The 19,644-nt window shown below is 41.0% G+C and overlaps 2 protein-coding genes across 8 annotated transcripts in view; both read right to left on the bottom strand.

Annotated features, from left to right (window-relative positions):
* The window catches only part of LOC125780418 (NACHT, LRR and PYD domains-containing protein 12-like), a 119,801-nt gene that overhangs the window by 45,757 nt on the left and 54,400 nt on the right, over positions 1 to 19,644 (bottom strand). The window lies entirely within an intron of this gene.
* LOC103034343 (E3 ubiquitin-protein ligase TRIM21) lies at positions 371 to 8,444 on the bottom strand. The gene is made up of 6 exons (XM_022664223.2): positions 7,704 to 8,444; positions 6,504 to 6,599; positions 4,353 to 4,583; positions 4,237 to 4,259; positions 2,683 to 2,801; positions 371 to 2,257 (listed from the first exon to the last, which is right to left on the bottom strand). The coding sequence occupies exons 1-6, from the start codon at positions 8,214 to 8,216 to the stop codon at positions 1,725 to 1,727; spliced, it is 1,515 nt and encodes a 504-aa protein (XP_022519944.2). The 5' UTR covers positions 8,217 to 8,444; the 3' UTR covers positions 371 to 1,724.

Genomic DNA, 19,644 nt, shown 5'->3' with positions numbered 1-19,644 from the left:
CGCTGGCTGGGGGCGAGCTTTATTCTTCCTACTACATCAGACACACTGTGATGTTCTAGATACTAACTGGTTCAAAACATCTGCAAGACATTAGGCAGGACATATGGAGTGTTCCTGGTATGCAGTGGACAGTACCTGCCAACAGTGTTCAAGGAAGGAGAACTGATGAACTGCGGGTCAAGGGTTAAAAACTCACTGATGTTCATGGAGGCTTCGCCCACGTCACAACTTATAGGAAATAAAGAATCTGCTGTAAAGCTAGTCTTTGTACAGATACCACAAACATCTCCAGAGGTCTCTTATAGTCCAGCCTGAACAGGTCAGATCTGTTTTAATGGTACACTTTCATAAGTAAACATCATTAAAAAGTTTACTAAATATACAAAATGAATTATACGGAAACAATCCTATATTTCTGCATGAACACAAACAAATACATTAATTTATGAATAAACAAATACATGAAGTATAATAGCAAACAGAGGTTAGCAATTCAGTCAGTATTTATTGTTGATCATTTTCAGCAGAAACAGTACAGCTACTGTTGTCAGATTAGAGAAGGAAAATCAGATATGGACCCTGATCTTCTTCACAGCAACGAATATTCAGATTTATTCGTTATAACGGAAAAACACTGTTATACACACAGGCCTTATATTTATATTTTGGTAACATAAATGTACTGCAGTTTTAGTGAGTGGCTAGTTATTTATACATTTCTAGTAATAAATAAAACTGGATTTAGGTATTACACTCCAGGTATCTTCACACTTGACAAGCCAATCTGTGAAGTTGTCTCAAAGTCGCTTTACAGAGAAAAATGGTTCCACGCCTCTTATGAACAGCACCACAGAGATGCCAATAACACCAGCATACCTGCTGCTATTTTTATTCTAGTCATTAAGTTATCAATTTTACAAAACATGTAAAGATAAAATAATTCCATATAATACATTTAACACATTATAACATTCTCTATGCACTGTATTATATTTTCAAATATGTTATCAATAAACATTAAAGGGGCTGTTATAAAATAACACCAGTCTTTTCAAACTGAACCAGACAGAATACTTTTTATTATTATCTGAGATTTAATCAACAATTAGCAGCTTCAGCTTTTGATTCAGCTAGCATTATGTAAATTCGATCTGTAAGTGTTAGCATGTAATACAGTAATCAGCTGTTAAACATGGTGGTGAGAGTTCCATGCTGTGGAGCTGTTCTGCTGCAAGTGGAACTGATAAGGATTTCATACAGTGGGTGGAGTCATGAAGAAGAAATGTGTCCCCAGTGTTCTTCAGCAGACCCTCAAACCATCAGCTCAACACTCAAAACTTGGACACAGTTTGGAGTTTCAGAAGAAGAGCAACCTCAAACCCATGAGAAGAGGTTTAGAAAACATAAAGTGGACCAACAATAAGCTTCTGCAGCAGCCTCCTCAAAGTCCTAAACCCTCCCAGTTACATATGGACCACGATAACATTTTTGTCTGTGCCAGGAAACAACAGATTTTTAACCAAACTTAATTCTGATGGGCAGAGCAGAATCTCCAGACAGAATTGGTCAAGCGTTAACTTGCAGAAACATTTAAGGAATATTTGCTGTATTGTATGAATTTTTGCATTTTAAATAACAGTATGTATGAGTGAGTGTCTGTTCCTGTCTGTATTTGGGGAATTTGTAGTCCTGGTCAGATCAGTTCACTGATTGGTAGATCAGCTTTAATATGAGACACTTACTGTCATGGGGCAGATGCGCAGGGGGGCAGAGTCTTTTGCTGGCCCAAACAGAGGGTACAGCCTCTCGGTGAAAGTGTCCTTAAAGATATAGATCACAGTTCCGTCACTGGGGTCAGTGAAGGTCACCTCACCTTTGTCGTACGATAAACACACTTTTATTCTCTGAGGCTTTTTCTTAAAGTCCAAACGGGTCTCAGGGAAGGTTCCCGCATGGAACTCTCGTTTTCGGAACACAATGGTGTACAGCCCCTCCTTCGGGCATACAGAGAAGTGGCCCTTTCTCTGCACGGACCCCCGGGCCACCCCGATGCGGCAGTTCGCCTTGTTGCCCACCTCCACCTCCCAGCTGTGGGTTCCGCCGTCGTAGCCTTCGGCCCCGAGCACAAACACATACGGGTCGAAGCGCTCCGGGTTGCCAGGGATGCCTTTACCCCGGTGGCTGTAGCTCACACTGGTCAGCTCTTCCGACAGCGAGAGCTGGGCATGTGCAGAAAGAGGGTCCAAACACAGCGGCACTGAAACGGCACAAACAGTCCGGTTACACCGTTCTGTGTTCCATCTCTAAAACCTCTTAGGAACACGGCACAATATGACATCAAATCTATTAAAACCATCAGAACTGAGCAGAATTCCACACACTGAATATCTAAACCTGTATAAATTCAATTATCCTTCAGCAGACACAGCTGATTAGCATACAATTAGTGGTAAAGGTAGAGTGTGCAAGGACAAGGGTGAAAACAGGCTGGTGTGGAAATGAATAATGGGTGATTAAATTTCATAGACTCATACAGAAGCTGTAGGTGGATCTCAGGGGGAAATTAGCTCTTTATATGAACATCGGAACGGGTAGTTACATCATTTCCTGTTCTAAAGGTAGTAAAAGATCGTAGCTGGGTGTAAAGGCTCTACACTGCAGCGCCTCCTGTGGTGAACTCACCGTACTGCACTATGCCCAGCATCTTCTCCCACACCTGGTACTTCAGCACATTCAGATGCTTAGCAACATCTATCAGCGGGACAGGAGTATCACCAGGATCCTGCAGTGTGTCCTGTACCCTGAAACCAGAAACCATAACATTGTGATATCAGTTCATTTTTTTTCCACAATCAGTCCAAACACAGTCCAAAACCTTGTATCTTCAACTTTACAGCATTTCTATCAGTCCATTTTTCATCACATTCTGAAATAAGCAACAAATGCCTAATTCACATTGAAGACAAACTTAAAAAATTGTAAGTAATGGAGATACAAGGACTTTGCTTTTCATAATCCAGACAATTGTTATATTTGGTTGTTATAATGGGTTAAGTGCTTGCTATGGGCGGCCCTTTGGCTTAGTGGTTAACACATTTGCCTCCCAGCACTGGGGTCTGGGGTTCAAGTCCCTATCTGGGTGGAGTTTTCATGTTCTCCCCGTGTCTGTGTGGGTTTCCTCTAAGGTTTCTTCCCACAGTCCAAAAACATGGAGATCAGGATACTCTAAATTCCCCCCAAAAATTAAACTCTAAATTGCATGTGTGTGTAAATGTATGCATGACTGTGTACCCAGGTATTAATTGGCACTGGGTTAATGCTGTATTGCCCGATGCGGTCCTCCAAGTGGACGGTTGTTTCCGGTTGAGAGTACGCTGAACGCTGCCACTTCTCATCGGTGTGGATGAGTGGTTGTGTATAAAACGTGTAAATTGTAAAGCGTCCTTGGATTTCTAGAAAGGCGCTACATAAAATAAACTTTAAAAGGGCATGAAGAACTCATCCAGGAGATCCCAAAAGAACCCAGAACAACATTTAAAGAACTGCAGGTCTCACTCACCTCAGTTAACTCTCGTATAACTAACACATAATTTCATAAAAAGAACATCATACTGAATGATGTAAAACATGGTGGTGGTAGTGTGTGTGTGTTGTGATGGTCTGGGGCTGCTGGATAACTTGCTGTAATTGATGGAAGCAGGAATTCTGCTGTTTATCAGAAAATCCTGAAGGAGAATGAAATCCTCCATCTATTCCTTTGAGACCTTAAGCTCAGGAGTAACTTGGGTTCTGCAGCAGGACAATGACCCAAAGCACACAAAAAACAAGTTCACCTCTGAATGGATTAAAATAATAAAGGTTTTGGAGGGTCTAGTTAAAGTCTGATTGAGATGCTGTGGATGATCTTAAACAGGACTTTTATGCTGGAAAATCCTCCAATGTATCTGAATTCTGTAAAGAAGAATGGAACTAAATTCCTCCACAGAGATGAGAAAGACTTGTTATCAGTTATCAGTAAAGCTTCATTGCAGTTGTTGCCGCCGAGAGTGACGCAACCAAGTTATTAGATTTAGGGGGCAAATATTTTTTTTACATAGGGCTAGATTTTCCTTTAATAAATACATTTTTTATATCTCAGGTTATCTTTTTCTGATATTAAAGTTTGTCTGAAAAATATCAGTATGACAAAAAAGGATGTTGATACTCTCTAATCTGATAGTAGAACCTGAAACTTACATGGTCTTGGTCTGGCTGAAGCTCTGAAAAAAAAACAAGACTCAAATTAATAATCCTAAAAAAGAGGTAATTGATAATGTGATGTAATGATATAGGTCCTGCTGGATCAGACACACCTGAAGGAAAGGAACATCCTCTGTTTTCATCTTGTACTCAAGGGTCTTGATAGTCTCAGAGAGAGATTCCAGCTTCCTGTTGATAGTCTGCATGGTTTCCTGCAGTGTCTGGCTCTTCTGCTCCTCCTCCTGGCGGAGTTTAGCGATGCGCTCCGCCTCTTCTTTCCGTAGGAAACTGTGCAGCTTAGCAAACTCTTGCTTTATCTGAGCCTCTGTGTTATCAGCCTGACTCTACAAGAGAACCTTCATTCATTTACTCACTTCCCCAGCCTTCAGTTCAGTAAATAATTAGACTATGCTGATTTATCTCAGTTATCAGATTCAATCCATCAGACAGGACAAGTTAACAATCACAACAGTAGATGCTAGGCTAGCATTGCTAACAAACACTGGACATGGTCAACAGTTTATTCATCTCTGCAGACATTCCCCAAAACTGTTCTTCGTCTACCACAGGGATTCTTAACCCGTGGGCCGCGAGCGCCACCTTGAGGGCCTCAAAAGAACAACAGTTTTTACCTTTGATTTTTCATAAGGTCCAATACACTTTCTCACTTGCGTCACTCAGATGTTAACAACTTATTTAAAACGTAGAAGAAGAACCTCAGCTAACTACCGAAAGTGGAAGCATATTTTAAGAGAAAAGTGGAAGACAAAAATGAAGGTAACCCATCAAAAAAGGCCAAAGTTGTTAGAAAATATACCACAGATTTTATTAAATATGGTTTTGTGAACGGAGAAAGCGAGTCTGAGAAGCAGGCCCAAGTGTCTCATTAAGAAGTAAACAGAAAATGAAACTTGAAACTTGTCAAAATGATCACTAATCTGCATATCAGCTTCTGGTCCTACCATTTAGCATTTCAAAAGTTCAAAAGACTGCAGATACAGCTATATTTTAATTTGCATTTTATGAAGTTTATTTTTATAGTTTATTACATTTTTTGAGTGTATTTTTTTACTTTAAAATAGTCAAATAGCTGTTGATGTTACTGTTATTCTTTGTCACTAATATGAGGAGCAGCTTCTGGTTCTACCATTCAATATTTCAAAAGTCCAAAACATTATTTGCATATACAGCTGTATTTTAATTTGCACTTTATTTAATTTATTTTTACGTTTTTTAAACATTTACCTGAACATTTTGATTGTATTCATTTTATGGCAGTCATTTTATTTATTGAATTTGTCTATTTTCGTTAAAATGTTTTAAAAAAAGTTATTTTTGTGTTTACACAGCTAAACATGGTGACAGCCTAAACCCAGTGTGAGTTAGCAGGGATAGCTTAGCATTTCCTGTTTTAGAGTAAAGTAAGACACTCTGATCGACTGACCCTGAGGTCAATCTTTAGATGTTTTACTACTACTTTTAAATGCTCCGAAACAAAGTGGTTTTCTACAGCATTTCCTAGAGAACAGTCTCAATATTTACTGGTTCACAGTCCCAGCTGTGTTTTACTCTCAGCTCTGTTTGATGTGTAATTATTAAACAAACTTTAATAACAAACAAATATAATCTAAGTAAATATAAAAGTCTTTATTAAATCTTTTTTTATTATTAAAGGAAATAATGTCCAAACCAATCTAACCCTGTGTGAAAAAGTGTTTAGGCCCTAAATCTTATAATTTGGTTGTGTCACTCTCGGCAGCAACAACTGCAACCAAGCTTTACTGATAACTGATAACAAGTCTTTCACATCTCTGTGGAGGGATTTAGTTCCACTCTTCTTTACAGAATTATTTTAATTCAGAATCATTGGAGGATTTTCCAGCATAAAAGTCCTGTTTAAGATCATCCACAACATCTCAGTCAGACTTTAACAAGACCCTCCAAAACCTTTATTTACTTTATTAATCCATTCAGAGGTGAACTTGCTTGAGTGCTTTGGGTCATTGTCCTGCTGCAGAACCCAAGTACATCATTTATGGAGGGGCAAACACTTTTCAGACAGGGCTAGATTGGTCTGGATAGTATAATAATTCATTATTTAAAAATAAATCATCATTTAAAACTGATTTTTATATTTAATCAGGTTATATTTGTTTGATATCAAAGTTTGTTTGATAATCATAAAAATGTTAGTATGACAAAAAAAAACATAAATCTGTAGGGGGCAAATACTTTTTCACGCCATTGTAAATGATATATTTTACCTTAATGTACTTGGCAGTGGAAGTACAGATATGCTGGATTTTCTCAAGATTTTCTACTTTCTCCTTCAGTGGGTGTAAAGCTGCCTCCAGCTCATCCTGAGAAAAAGAGAAAACATCTTAAACTGTAAAGTTTGTATGTAAATGTAAAACCATTGGTCTAGACATTCTGACACATAAAATAATAAAGGTTCTCCTGACTCAGCATACATACACTCAGTCCCAAAAACATTAGTAAATGAGCTGCAGTTAAAACTGAATTGAATGTTGTGCAGATGTTTAGCTTGTGGCTCCTCCCCTCAGCCTTCCTAAAACATCTGAGCATGAAGCTTAGAGCTGTAGCTGGAATTTGAACTGATAATTGACCTTTCCCTTCTCTTCTGTTTGAGTTGTTTGACCTACTGCTGGTCAGCTGTTTTAAATAATGATTTAACAAATGGCGAAATGCCTGATTCCTAATAGCTCTGAGATCTTTTACCAGTCTAAGGCCCGGCCCTGTTTCACCAGGAATGAGGCTGGTCAGGGCTGCAACATCCAGTAAAAATATCCAGCCCAAAGTCCAGCCCCTAAAACCTGCCGAATAAAGTCTAATTATACTATTGAAGCATTTTGTTCATAAGGGAATTATTAGTATTGCTATATTTAATTATCCTCACTAAGTCTTAATTATTGTAATAGACTTGTTTCATTAGAATCTTCTTTTATAATAATTACAAAAACCTAAAAAACATACTAATAATATAGGCAGTGAATCACCAGATACATGTATGGTTCCTGCAAATATGCTGTGATGATGTGTGTTTCCTGCTGTAGTCTGATGAGTACACAGCTTGTTTTGTATGTGAAATTAATATTATATAATAATATAATTAATAATAATTAATAATTTTACAAGTATAATATTATTACTATTAGAATAATTTAAAAACGTGATATCCACCACCAGGCCGTTTCTGAATATATCCTGTCTGCTCATCAGCTGTTTTATTAAACATTTTTTACCCGCGACTATATTCAAACAAGTCCAATTGAGCTTAAGAAACAGGGAAATGGTGATCTACAGGTATATATCGCCGCCTTGTGTCCCAGTGTGGATCTACAAGTTAGTTATTTGTTTATTTATTAATTTACACTCAGTAAAAACGTATACGTGGTGTAAAAAGTTTACACTAAAGTGTTGTGTATGATAAGTCTTCCACTTGCCCTTTTCTCCTGGACGGCCTCCGTCAGTCTGCAGAACTCGTGTCCCTTGTGTTTGGTGGAGCTCACACAGCTCACACACACCGGCCTCTGATCATTCCGACAGAACAGACAGAGGGTCTCCTGATGAAGATCACAATTCACCCCAGCGTTCAGCCTCTTCACCTCCCTCTTCCTCAGCAGATCACAGACGTGCTTCAGGGCCAGGTTGAGCGGCGGGAACTCCTTGGAAGAGCGTCGCCTGCAGAGCGGACACTCCGGCCGGCCTTTACTCCAGACCTGCTGCAGACACTTCCTGCAGAAACTGTGGCTGCAGGACAGCAGAACCGGTTCTGTAAAGATATCACAGCACACCGTGCACTGGACCTCCTCCTCCAGAGATGCCATCACTGCACCGGACCCTGGTGCTCCGCTTTCCAGCAGTACAGACCTAAGAGCACTTTCACTTTCACTCTCTGAGAGAACTTCCTTATTACACCCGCGCGCGCGCACAAACACACCGGGACTGCCTGACATAAAATAAAGGCAAGTCAATTTCAAGTTACCAAACTGGCGTGATTTCTGAGTTAACTCAAATTAGATGAGCAGCAAACAGAGCAGCAGAATGTGCCGCAGCGCCTCACTAAAGCTCTTGTTGCTGAATGCAGTGAAACACTCTTTTCAAACACAGTTACGACCATAAAACATTTACCACTTTATACTTTTACCATTCTATCTTATAGCTCTTACAATATGTTTAGTACTAATTATAACAAGCAATGAAGAGTTTCATGCGTTATTTCCTCTCATTCTACCTGTAAACTGTGCTGTAAGCTGTGTAACAGTACAGGATTATTATCACATATCACATATTATCATTATCACATTTAACATTTCTAAATTCTCCACGCGTTATTCTCTACTGGGGACAGATCAGAACTGCTGGCAGATCGGTTCAGTACTCTCTGCTTCTACTGCCATGTCTTCATAATGTATGCAGCATGTGGTTTAACATTGTCTTGATGAAAAATGCATAAAAATCCCTGCTGTAAAATATATGTTGTTGAAGGCAGCATATGCTGCTCTAAAATTGTAAGATGTAATTTTTTTTGCCTTAATGCTGCATTGCAGAAATTACTGACCCAAACACCCCCAAACCATGACAGGGACCCTTTTCAGCCCGGGAGTTTCATGCCCAAATCCAGCCCATTTTTTCCATGGAGTAGGAATTTGAATAAATAAAACAGCAGCTAGATCTTACAATGCCTTTTTATTGCATATAAGTACAAGTATATGTTGGTAAGTTTACAGAACACCCTTCACTTAAACATGTTTCATTCAAATTTAAATCAGATAAAGATTTAAAAGGTAAAAAAAAATAATTTTATGAATCATTATTACTTAGAAGTAGTGCTGGGCGATATGGGAAAATCTTTTTTATTTTTTATATCACGATAACGATATATATCATGATATACCACATTTATATAAATCAATTATAAATAAATAAACAAACATGAAAATGAGGGTATTCAATCTGTAATTTCAGTTTGTTTTAGTTTTTCTTTTAATTACTGTTTTAATTAGTTAAGGAGAATTAATTAGTTAAGAAGTTAAGGAGAATTTTCGTTACCAATAAGACTTGGTTACTTAGCTATATGGTGATTATCATGCCATAGCTTTATATAAAATTAAAATAGTATTAAAAAACAGATGAATACGTCACAGACTATTTCCTGGAGCGCGACCGGCCGAGGAAAGTGATGCGCTCATCTGCGCCCTTAAAGATGTGCAGCTGGATTAATGAGTGCGCGGCTCGCGGGGATCTGGCGCTAATTCTACTGCTTTGGGGCTGCGTGACGTTCAGTCTCTCAGCCTGCGAGTCAGACTACAGTATCAGCATATAAATCAGGTGCGTTTTCGTACAGGACAACCATTCAAACATGCAGATGAGCTCTCAGCACCTGATTAAAAAAATCACACAGTGTCTGTCTGGCTTAAAATAGTTAGATACAGCTATTAAATTAAAAAATCAACATTCATTTAAAAGACCAGGGAGACGTTCTGTATGCTAACAAGCTAGAAGCTAATAAGCTAATAAAAACATTTAATAAAAACAGAAAAAATAGATATAAAATGGGAAAATAACCAACTAAACTAAGCTCAAAAGCTCATTGTGTTGTGTACAGTTGTAAAGTTGTAGTAAAGTGGTATTAGTGAATATAGTAACTGTATTGTAGTAGAGAAGTGGGCGGAGCTTCTGTTGTTGAATGACGGTTTTTGATACAGTGCATCTGCTCTTACCCTTTACACAATGAAACTATAAAAATGATATAAAAATTAACAATATAAGCAGAGGTTACACTAGCTGCAGCATTTAAATAATGGAGGTAGAATTACGGCATATTGGGAAAAAATGTGATTAAAAGTTGTCCGTTTTGCCATTGAAACCTATGGGGACAGCTTTCTGCAACCGAACAGCAGGGGGCGCCAGACTTGTGGTGGCTTCACTTTTTAGAGAAGATGCTCTGTCCAGCTATACACAGTCTATGGTCTGTTGTGAACAGAACCTGGATCCTTCAGACTGGAACAGTGATGAATCCAGGTTCTGATTGGGTTCTGATGAGGGTCAGGTTTGAGTTTGGAGGCCCGTGGTGAGCGGTGCTTCAAATCTGTCTTTGCTGTGGACTGAAGAGTTCACACTGTAAACTGCAGCGTGATTGATGATCTGGAGAGCATCTCAAACATCAGTCAGTCACCCCTAGTAGTGAAACACGGGAAGCACGAACACTAACTCATGGCAGAACTTCCAACTGATAGCATTTTTCAGCAGGATGATGCTCACTCACACACAGAACGGGTTTCCCATTGCGATACTTCGTCCTGCTCATAAGCCAGATTTATCACCAATCAAGCATTTCTGTGTTTAAGTACGAGTACAGTACACACTGTACAGTTTTCCCTAATAAACCTCTCTCTCTAATATTCACTACACTGCAGAAGGTGTTCACTCACACATATAAATCACTGAATCCTGGTGTTGCAGTCACTTCCATGGCCACAGGCTGCTAACAGTGCAGTACCAGAGTTAGCATTCCTCAACATTATTAGCACTGCTTAATTGTTTACGATTATTGTGCATGCTGGTGTGTATATTGTGTATGTGTGTGTGTGCTGTGTGTGAGAAAGTGTGTGAGTGTTGTGGATGTGTGCGTGTGCTGTGTGTGAGTGTTGTGGATGTGTGTGTGTGTGTGTGTGTGTGTGTGTGTGTGTGTGTGCTGTGTGTGAAAGTGTGTGAGTGTTGTGGATGTGTGTGTGTGTGTGTGTGAAAGTGTGTGAGTGTTGTGGATGTGTGTGTGTGTGTGTGTGTGTGAAAGTGTGTGAGTGTTGTGGATGTGTGTGTGTGTGTGTTTGTGTGAAAGTGTGTGAGTGTTGTGGATGTGTGTGTGTGTGTGTGTGTGTGTGAAAGTGTGTGAGTGTTGTGGATGTGTGTGTGTGTGTGAAAGTGTGTGAGTGTTGTGGATGTGTGTGTGTGTGCTGTGTGTGAAAGTGTGTGAGTGTTGTGGATGTGTGTGTGTGCTGTGTGTGAAAGTGTGTGAGTGTTGTGGATGTGTGTGTGTGTGTGTGTGTGAAAGTGTGTGAGTGTTGTGGATGTGTGTGTGTGTGTGTGAGTGTTGTGGATGTGTGTGTGTGTGTTGTGCGTGAGTGTTGTGGATGTGTGTGTGTGTGTGTGTGTGTGAAAGTGTGTGAGTGTTGTGGATGTGTGTGTGTGCTGTGTGTGAAAGTGTGTGAGTGTTGTGGATGTGTGTGTGTGTGCTGTGTGTGAGTGAGTGTTGTGGATGTGTGTGTGTGTGTGTGTGTGTGTGAGTGTTGTGGATGTGTGTGTGTGTGTGTGTGAAAGTGTGTGAGTGTTGTGGATGTGTGTGTGTGTGTTGTGTGTGAGTGTTGTGGATGTGTGTGTGTGTGTGTGAAAGTGTGTGAGTGTTGTGGATGTGTGTGTGTGCTGTGTGTGAAAGTGTGTGAGTGTTGTGGATGTGTGTGTGTGTGTGTGTGTGAAAGTGTGTGAGTGTTGTGGATGTGTGTGTGTGTGTGTGAGTGTTGTGGATGTGTGTGTGTGTGTGTGAGTGTTGTGGATGTGTGTGTGTGTGTTGTGCGTGAGTGTTGTGGATGTGTGTGTGTGTGCTGTGTGTGAAAGTGTGTGAGTGTTGTGGATGTGTGTGTGTGTGTGTGTGTGAAAGTGTGTGAGTGTTGTGGATGTGTGTGTGTGTGTGTGAGTGTTGTGGATGTGTGTGTGTGTGTGTTGTGCGTGAGTGTTGTGGATGTGTGTGTGTGTGCTGTGTGTGAAAGTGTGTGAGTGTTGTGGATGTGTGTGTGTGTGCTGTGTGTGAGTGTTGTGGATGTGTGTGTGTGTGCTGTGTGTGAAAGTGTGTGAGTGTTGTGGATGTGTGTGTGTGTGCTGTGTGTGAAAGTGTGTGAGTGTTGTGTATGTGTGTGTGTGTGTGTTGTGTGTGAGTGTTGTGGATGTGTGTGTGTGTGTGCTGTGTGTGAAAGTGTGTGAGTGTTGTGGATGTGTGTGTGTGTGTGTTGTGTGTGAGTGTTGTGGATGTGTGTGTGTGTGTGTGTGTGTGAAAGTGTGTGAGTGTTGTGGATGTGTGTGTGTGTGTGTTGTGTGTGAGTGTTGTGGATGTGTGTGTGTGTTCTGTGTGTGAAAGTGTGTGAGTGTTGTGTATGTGTGTGTGTGTGTGTGAAAGTGTGTGAGTGTTGTGTATGTGTGTGTGTGTGTGTTGTGTGTGAGTGTTGTGGATGTGTGTGTGTGTTCTGTGTGTGAAAGTGTGTGAGTGTTGTGTATGTGTGTGTGTGTGTGTGAAAGTGTGTGAGTGTTGTGTATGTGTGTGTGTGTGTGTTGTGTGTGAGTGTTGTGGATGTGTGTGTGTGTTCTGTGTGTGAAAGTGTGTGAGTGTTGTGTATGTGTGTGTGTGTGTGTGTGTGAAAGTGTGTGAGTGTTGTGGATGTGTGTGTGTGTGTGTGTGTGTGTGTGTTGTGTGTGAGTGTTGTGGATGTGTGTGTGTGTGTGTGTGTGTGAAAGTGTGTGAGTGTTGTGGATGTGTGTGTGTTCTGTGTGTGAAAGTGTGTGAGTGTTGTGTATGTGTGTGTGTGTGTGTGTGAAAGTGTGTGAGTGTTGTGTATGTGTGTGTGTGTGTGTGAAAGTGTGTGAGTGTTGTGTATGTGTGTGTGTGTGTGTTGTGTGTGAGTGTTGTGGATGTGTGTGTGTGTTCTGTGTGTGAAAGTGTGTGAGTGTTGTGTATGTGTGTGTGTGTGTGTGTGTGTGAAAGTGTGTGAGTGTTGTGGATGTGTGTGTGTGTGTGTGTGTGTGAAAGTGTGTGAGTGTTGTGGATGTGTGTGTGTGTGTGTGTGTGTGAAAGTGTGTGAGTGTTGTGGATGTGTGTGTGTGTTCTGTGTGTGTTGTGCGTGAGTGTTGTGGATGTGTGTGTGTGTGTGAAAGTGTGTGAGAGTTGTGGATGTGTGTATGTGTGTGTGTTGTGTATTACTCACTCTCCCCTTCAGTAAGCGTTCTCTCTCAGTTTTAGCCTCCCTCAGGCTCCTCTCGATCTCCACCAGGTCCAGCAAACCCAGACTGGGACTATAAAACACACTGTTATTTTAATCATATACTTTCCTTAGCAATGCTATTCTAAACTAGGGTGACCAGATTTGGGTTGTCAGTTGTCGGTTTTATTGAATTCATGTATAATATGTATTTTCGGAATTTCTCTGATATAACAGCTTAATTCTAATTATTTAGGTTAAAGCTGCTTCCTCCTTTAAAAAGCTATAACATGCATTTGTATCAGGCTACAAACAGTCTTAAAAGCATTTGACACTGTTTTACTCTTATTCAGTGTGGGAGTACCTTTTGCTAATATTACATTTTATACATATTATATTTTTTACACTTACTTTTTAAGTTAACTGATCATTTATCAGTTTTAAAATCTGTTATTTCACTTGTTTTAGTGCTTTTTAAAACATGTTGACCCACAGCATAGAGGCTACAAATCTCAAACGATGCTGCCTTTCAACACACCTTTAACCCAAATATCTAAAATAAAATGATGTAGCCTAAAATACACACTTGCTGCTCATCCAACACTTCTCAGTCTTCACCGTTTGCTATCAGCCATTCCTCATCATTCTCATGTAATAAAGCTAACATTGCCTCCATCACCTCAAAGTCCCTGTGTAATCCTAACTTTACCTCAAAGTCCCTGTGTAATCCTAACTTTACTAACGTTACCTCCATCACCTCAAAGTCCCTGTGTAATCCTAACTTTACTAACATTACCTCCATCACCTCAAAGTCCCTGTGTTATCCTAACTTTACTAACATTACCTCCATCACCTCAAAGTCCCTGTGTAATCCTAACTTTACTAACATTACCTCCATCACCTCAAAGTCCCTGTGTAATCCTAACTTTACTAATGTTACCTCCATCACCTCAAAGTCCCTGTGTAATCCTAACTTTACTAACGTTACCTCCATCACCTCAAAGTCCCTGTGTTATCCTAACTTTACTAACGTTACCTCCATCACCTCAAAGTCCCTGTGTTATCCTAACTTTACTAACGTTACCTCCATCACCTCAAAGTCCCTGTGTTATCCTAACTTTACTAATGTTACCTCCATCACCTCAAAGTCCCTGTGTTATCCTAACTTTACTAACGTTACCTCCATCACCTCAAAGTCCCTGTGTTATCCTACCTTTACTAACGTTCCCTCCATCACCTCAAAGTCCCTGTGTAATCCTAACTTTACTAACTTTACCTCCATCACCTCAAAGTCCCAGTGTAATCCTAACTTTACTAACGTTACCTCAATCACCTCAAAGTCCCTGTGTAATCCTTACTTTACTAACGTTACCTCCATCACCTCAAAGTCCCTGTGTAATCCTAACTTTACTAACGTTACCTCCATCACCTCAAAGTCCCTGTGTAATCCTAACTTTACTAACGTTACCTCCATCACCTCAAAGTCCCTGTGTTATCCTAACTTTACTAACTTTACCTCCATCACCTCAAAGTCCCTGTGTTATCCTAACTTTACTAACGTTACCTCCATCACCTCAAAGTCCCTGTGTAATCCTAACTTTACTAACGTTTCCTCCATCACCTCAAAGCCCCTGTGTAATCCTAACTTTACTAACGTTTCCTCCATCACCTCAAAGTCCCTGTGTAATCCTAACTTTACTAACATTACCTCCATCACCTCAAAGTCCCTGTGTTATCCTAACTTTACTAACATTACCTCCATCACCTCAAAGCCCCTGTGTAATCCTAACTTTACTAACATTACCTCCATCACCTCAAAGTCCCTGTGTAATCCTAACTTTACTAACGTTACCTCCATCACCTCAAAGTCCCTGTGTTATCCTAACTTTACTAACGTTACCTCCATCACCTCAAAGTCCCTGTGTAATCCTAACTTTACTAACATTACCTCCATCACCTCAAAGTCCCTGTGTTATCCTAACTTTACTAACGTTTCCTCAATCACCTCAAAGTCCCTGTGTAATCCTAACTTTACTAACGTTTCCTCCATCACCTCAAAGTCCCTGCGTAATCCTAACTTTACTAACGTTACCTCCATCACCTCAAAGTCCCTGTGTTATCCTAACTTTACTAACGTTACCTCCATCACCTCAAATTCCCTGTGTAATCCTAACTTTACTAACGTTTCCTCCATCACCTCAAAGTCCCTGTGTTATCCTAACTTTACTAACTTTACCTCCATCACCTCAAAGTCCCTGTGTTATCCTAACTTTACTAACATTACCTCCATCACCTCAAAGTCCCTGTGTTATCCTAACTTTACTAACGTTACCTCCATCACCTCAAAGTCCCTGTGTTATCCTAACTTTACTAACGTTACCTCCATCACCTCAAAGTCCCTGTGTAATCCTAACTTTACTAACGTTACCTCCATCACCTCAAAGTCCCTGTGTTATCCTAACTTTACTAACATTACCTCCATCACCTCAAAGCCCCTGTGTTATCCTAACTTTACTAACATTACCTCCATCACCTCAAAGTCCCTGTGTTATCCTAACTTTACTAACATTACCTCCATCGGGGGCGATAGAGAGCGGCACCATGTGAGGACGCGTTTTTGCTGGGCTCCCCACTGGAACTGTCATTTTACATTTAATGTAGCTACTTAAGCTTGCAAGCTTCTTAAAATACTCGCACATAAAGTGAAGTGCTTGTGCCAAGTCGGATATTTTGAGTGAAACAAGCGTGGGACACACGGAAAAGCCTGGAAAATGCCGGATACGCGTGCTAACTCCAAAGCTAACCCGGAGGCTAATGCTACAGCTGATCGGAGGATGAACAGGACGCCATCCTCAAAGCCATAGCCGAGCTGAGGACTGAACTACTTTCTTCAGCAGAAGCGCAAACTGCCGAACTCCGGAACCAGGTGGAACAGCTAAAGGCGGAGATTAAATTGGCCAACGATAATGCCAATGCTAAAAACGCCGCGCTGGAGAAACGAGTGGTTACCCTAGAGTCCTCGGCAACCGACCATTCTGACCGGGTGGTAGCTCTGGAACGCGATATGGCTAACGTGCAGAGGGAGCTCGCAGGGCTGAAAACACGGAATGAGGACCTGGAGGCACGGTCGCGTCGCTGCAATCTCCGGATTATCGGGATAAAGGAGAGACGGGAAGAAGGCAAGCGCACGACTGAGTTTGTTTCACTATGCTTGAAGGAAACACTCGGTCTGGAGCGGCTCCCTTTGCTTGACCGTGCACACCGGACTCTGCGCGAGAGGCCAGCCGACGACGGCCCACCGAGAGCCTTCGTCATCAGATGCCACTATTTCCATGAGAGAGAAGAAATTCTAAGGAAAGCTGGCCAGATGAAACAGTTGACTACCAGAGAAGGTGATAGAATCCGCATTCAACCGGACTATACCCAATCAGTCGCTAAACTGAGGGCAGGCTTCGGTGAGGTGAGGAACATGCTACGAGGCTGTGAGGGAGTACGGTATGGGCTGTGGTACCCTGCGGAGCTGAGGATAACGCTGGGGAATGGCGAGTGTTCACGTTTCAAGGATCCGAAACTGGCTAAGGACTTCATTCAGAATAACCTGAAACCCAAACCTTGACTAGGCGTGCGCGTCATTAGGGTCTAACTTACTTCTGAATCACAGCGATATGTTGGATTAGTGCCACGTAGATTTACACCCGTGACAGCGTTTAAACTGGAGTCAACGTTTCAGGTACCTGACTTCTGTACATTTTAGTTTTGTTTTTCAGCTTTCGTTCAATAAGGGTGGATTTACCAAAGATGACTGTTCTACTCCTCCATTATTAAGATGGGCGAATCCAGGAGTGGCACTAAATATAATCCATGTTATCACGCAAAGAATGTCCGAGTCACCGACCGGAAAGAGCAGTTTCTGGACTGTACAATCATATAGACCTAGTCAAGTGGGATATACAAGTTGAGTTTAGCTGCGTTAATTTTACCCTGTTATTTACATAGTTCCAGTGTGGCTCAGTTTCACAGGGTAAGCTTTGAAGGTTACGAGTATGTGTTGGGGGGGATACGCAGCCTCTTATTTGGGGAGAGGCCAGCGGGGTGGGTTTTTGATTTATGTGTGTGTGTATATCTGTGTGTGTTTTTTTTTTGGTGTGTTCTTTTCGCAACCCGACAGAGATCTGTCAACGTCCAATATATGTTACAGTTATGATATTAACGAATTGGAACGTTAAAGGACTTAATCATCCAGTTAAAAGGAACAAGGTGTTCTCACAATTATCAAAACTGCGAACTGACATAGCATTTCTGACCGAAACTCACTTGCTCAATAAAGACCACAGTAGACTCAAGAGAGGGGGCTTTCTCCAAATTTTTCATTCTGGACTAAACGCTAAATTTCGGGGCACAGCCATCCTTATTCGTAGAGAGATACAGTTTGTGCAATCTAAGGCCATCTCTGATAAAGATGGTCGTTATATTATTGTTCAAGGACGTCTTCTTAATTGGCCAGTGGTACTTGCGTGTGTTTATGGTCCTAATTGGGATAATTCCAGTTTTTTTAGCACCCTTTTTTCTTTGCTTCCCGATTTGGATACTCATCAACTGATTCTAGGGGGGGACCTGAACTGTGTTTTAGACCCTATTTTGGATCGCTCTAGTAGCTCAACCCGGTCACCAAGTAAGTCAGCCGAGATCATAAATACCTATCTTCAGGCGTATGGAGTGGTTGATGCATGGAGATATAGAAATCCAAAATCTAGACAATATTCTTTCTTCTCTGCTGCACACCAGTCATACTCTAGAATAGACTATTTTTTGCTAGACAGAAGGCTCCTCCCTCTTCTGAGGGCTAGCACTTACGAGGGCATCACAATTTCTGATCATAGCCCAATAACCATGACACTTACTTCTCAGAATATTGAATTTCCACACCACACCTGGCGACTCAATCCACGCCTTCTATCTGAAAAGGACTTTGTTAACTTCATTTCAGCTCAGATCGATTTCTTCCTAGAAATGAATCAGTCACCTGAAACTAGTTTTGGCAACCTCTGGGAAGCAATGAAAGCGTATATACGTGGGCAGATTATATCTTATAACGCCAACGCAAACAAATTACGGCAGGCACGTCTTAAAGAACTGACAGCTTTGATTAATGATGTAGATGGCAGAAACTCAGTAGCCCCCTCTGCTGACTTGTATAGGGAACGAGTGGCATTATTAACAGAGTTTGACATTCTTTCCACTGGTGAAGCTGAAGATCTATATCTCAGATCTCGTCAAGAATTTTATGAGAGTGGGGAGCGGGCTGGTAAATTGCTTTGCCACCAGTTAAGGCAGTCTGCACAGTCGGGTCTTATATCAGAGATTGGCGCACCAGAAGGGATAATTACGGACCAGTTGGGCATTAATAATCAATTCAGGAAATTCTACGAAGACCTGTACACCTCTGAAAATAGTGATGAGGTACAGTTGGCTGCATTTTTTGATAACCTTGAAATTCCAACCATAGAATCACAAGATAAAGAACATCTCGATCATGACATATCAATAGAGGACATCGATCAGGCCATTAAAAAGATGAAGACCGGGAAAGCCCCTGGACCGGATGGCTTCCCAATTGAGTTTTTTAAAAAATTCTCAACTAAATTAGCCCCTCTGTTACAAGAGGTATATACGGAAGCACTAGAGCGAAAATCTTTGCCACCTACAATGACTCAGGCCACAATCTCAGTCATTCTTAAAAAAGGAAAAGACCCTTTAAAATGTGCGTCATATCGACCGGTGAGCCTGCTCTGTTGCGATTATAAGATCCTAACCAAAGTTTTAGCTAACAGATTGGAATCAGTAATACATACAGTGATACACCCAGACCAGACCGGTTTTATTTTAGGGCGGCAACTCTTCAGTAATTTGCGTAGACTGTTTAATGTATTATACCCATCAAAACCTATACCTACAGCAGAGGTTCTCCTATCTTTGGATGCACACAAAGCTTTTGATCGGATAGAGTATAAATACCTCTTTACAACTTTGGAACGGTTTGGATTTGGCCCTAGTTTTTGTTCCTGGATAAAAATATTATATTCTACACCCCAGGCCTCAGTCCGCACAAACAATTATATTTCTCAATACTTCCATATTTACAGGGGTACAAGACAGGGGTGCCCATTAAGCCCTCTTTTGTTCAATCTGGCCCTGGAACCACTGGCAGTGGCCCTAAGAGGCGCAAATGAAGTCATAGGAATAGACAGGGGTGGCCAGACACACAAACTATCCCTGTATGCGGACGACCTTATGCTCTATTTGGCCAACCCTGATGTTTCCGTCCCTACAGCACTAGGAATTATATCAAAATTTGGTGAGATCTCGGGCTACAAAATTAACCTTACTAAGAGTGCGCTTTTTCCTATTAACGATCAGG

This window comes from Astyanax mexicanus, unplaced genomic scaffold (genome assembly GCF_023375975.1).
Source record: "Astyanax mexicanus isolate ESR-SI-001 unplaced genomic scaffold, AstMex3_surface scaffold_51, whole genome shotgun sequence".
NCBI classification, from domain to species: domain Eukaryota; kingdom Metazoa; phylum Chordata; class Actinopteri; order Characiformes; family Acestrorhamphidae; genus Astyanax; species Astyanax mexicanus.
Note: the sequence above shows the minus strand (reverse complement) of the source record. Positions and strands in the feature narration are given on the sequence as shown.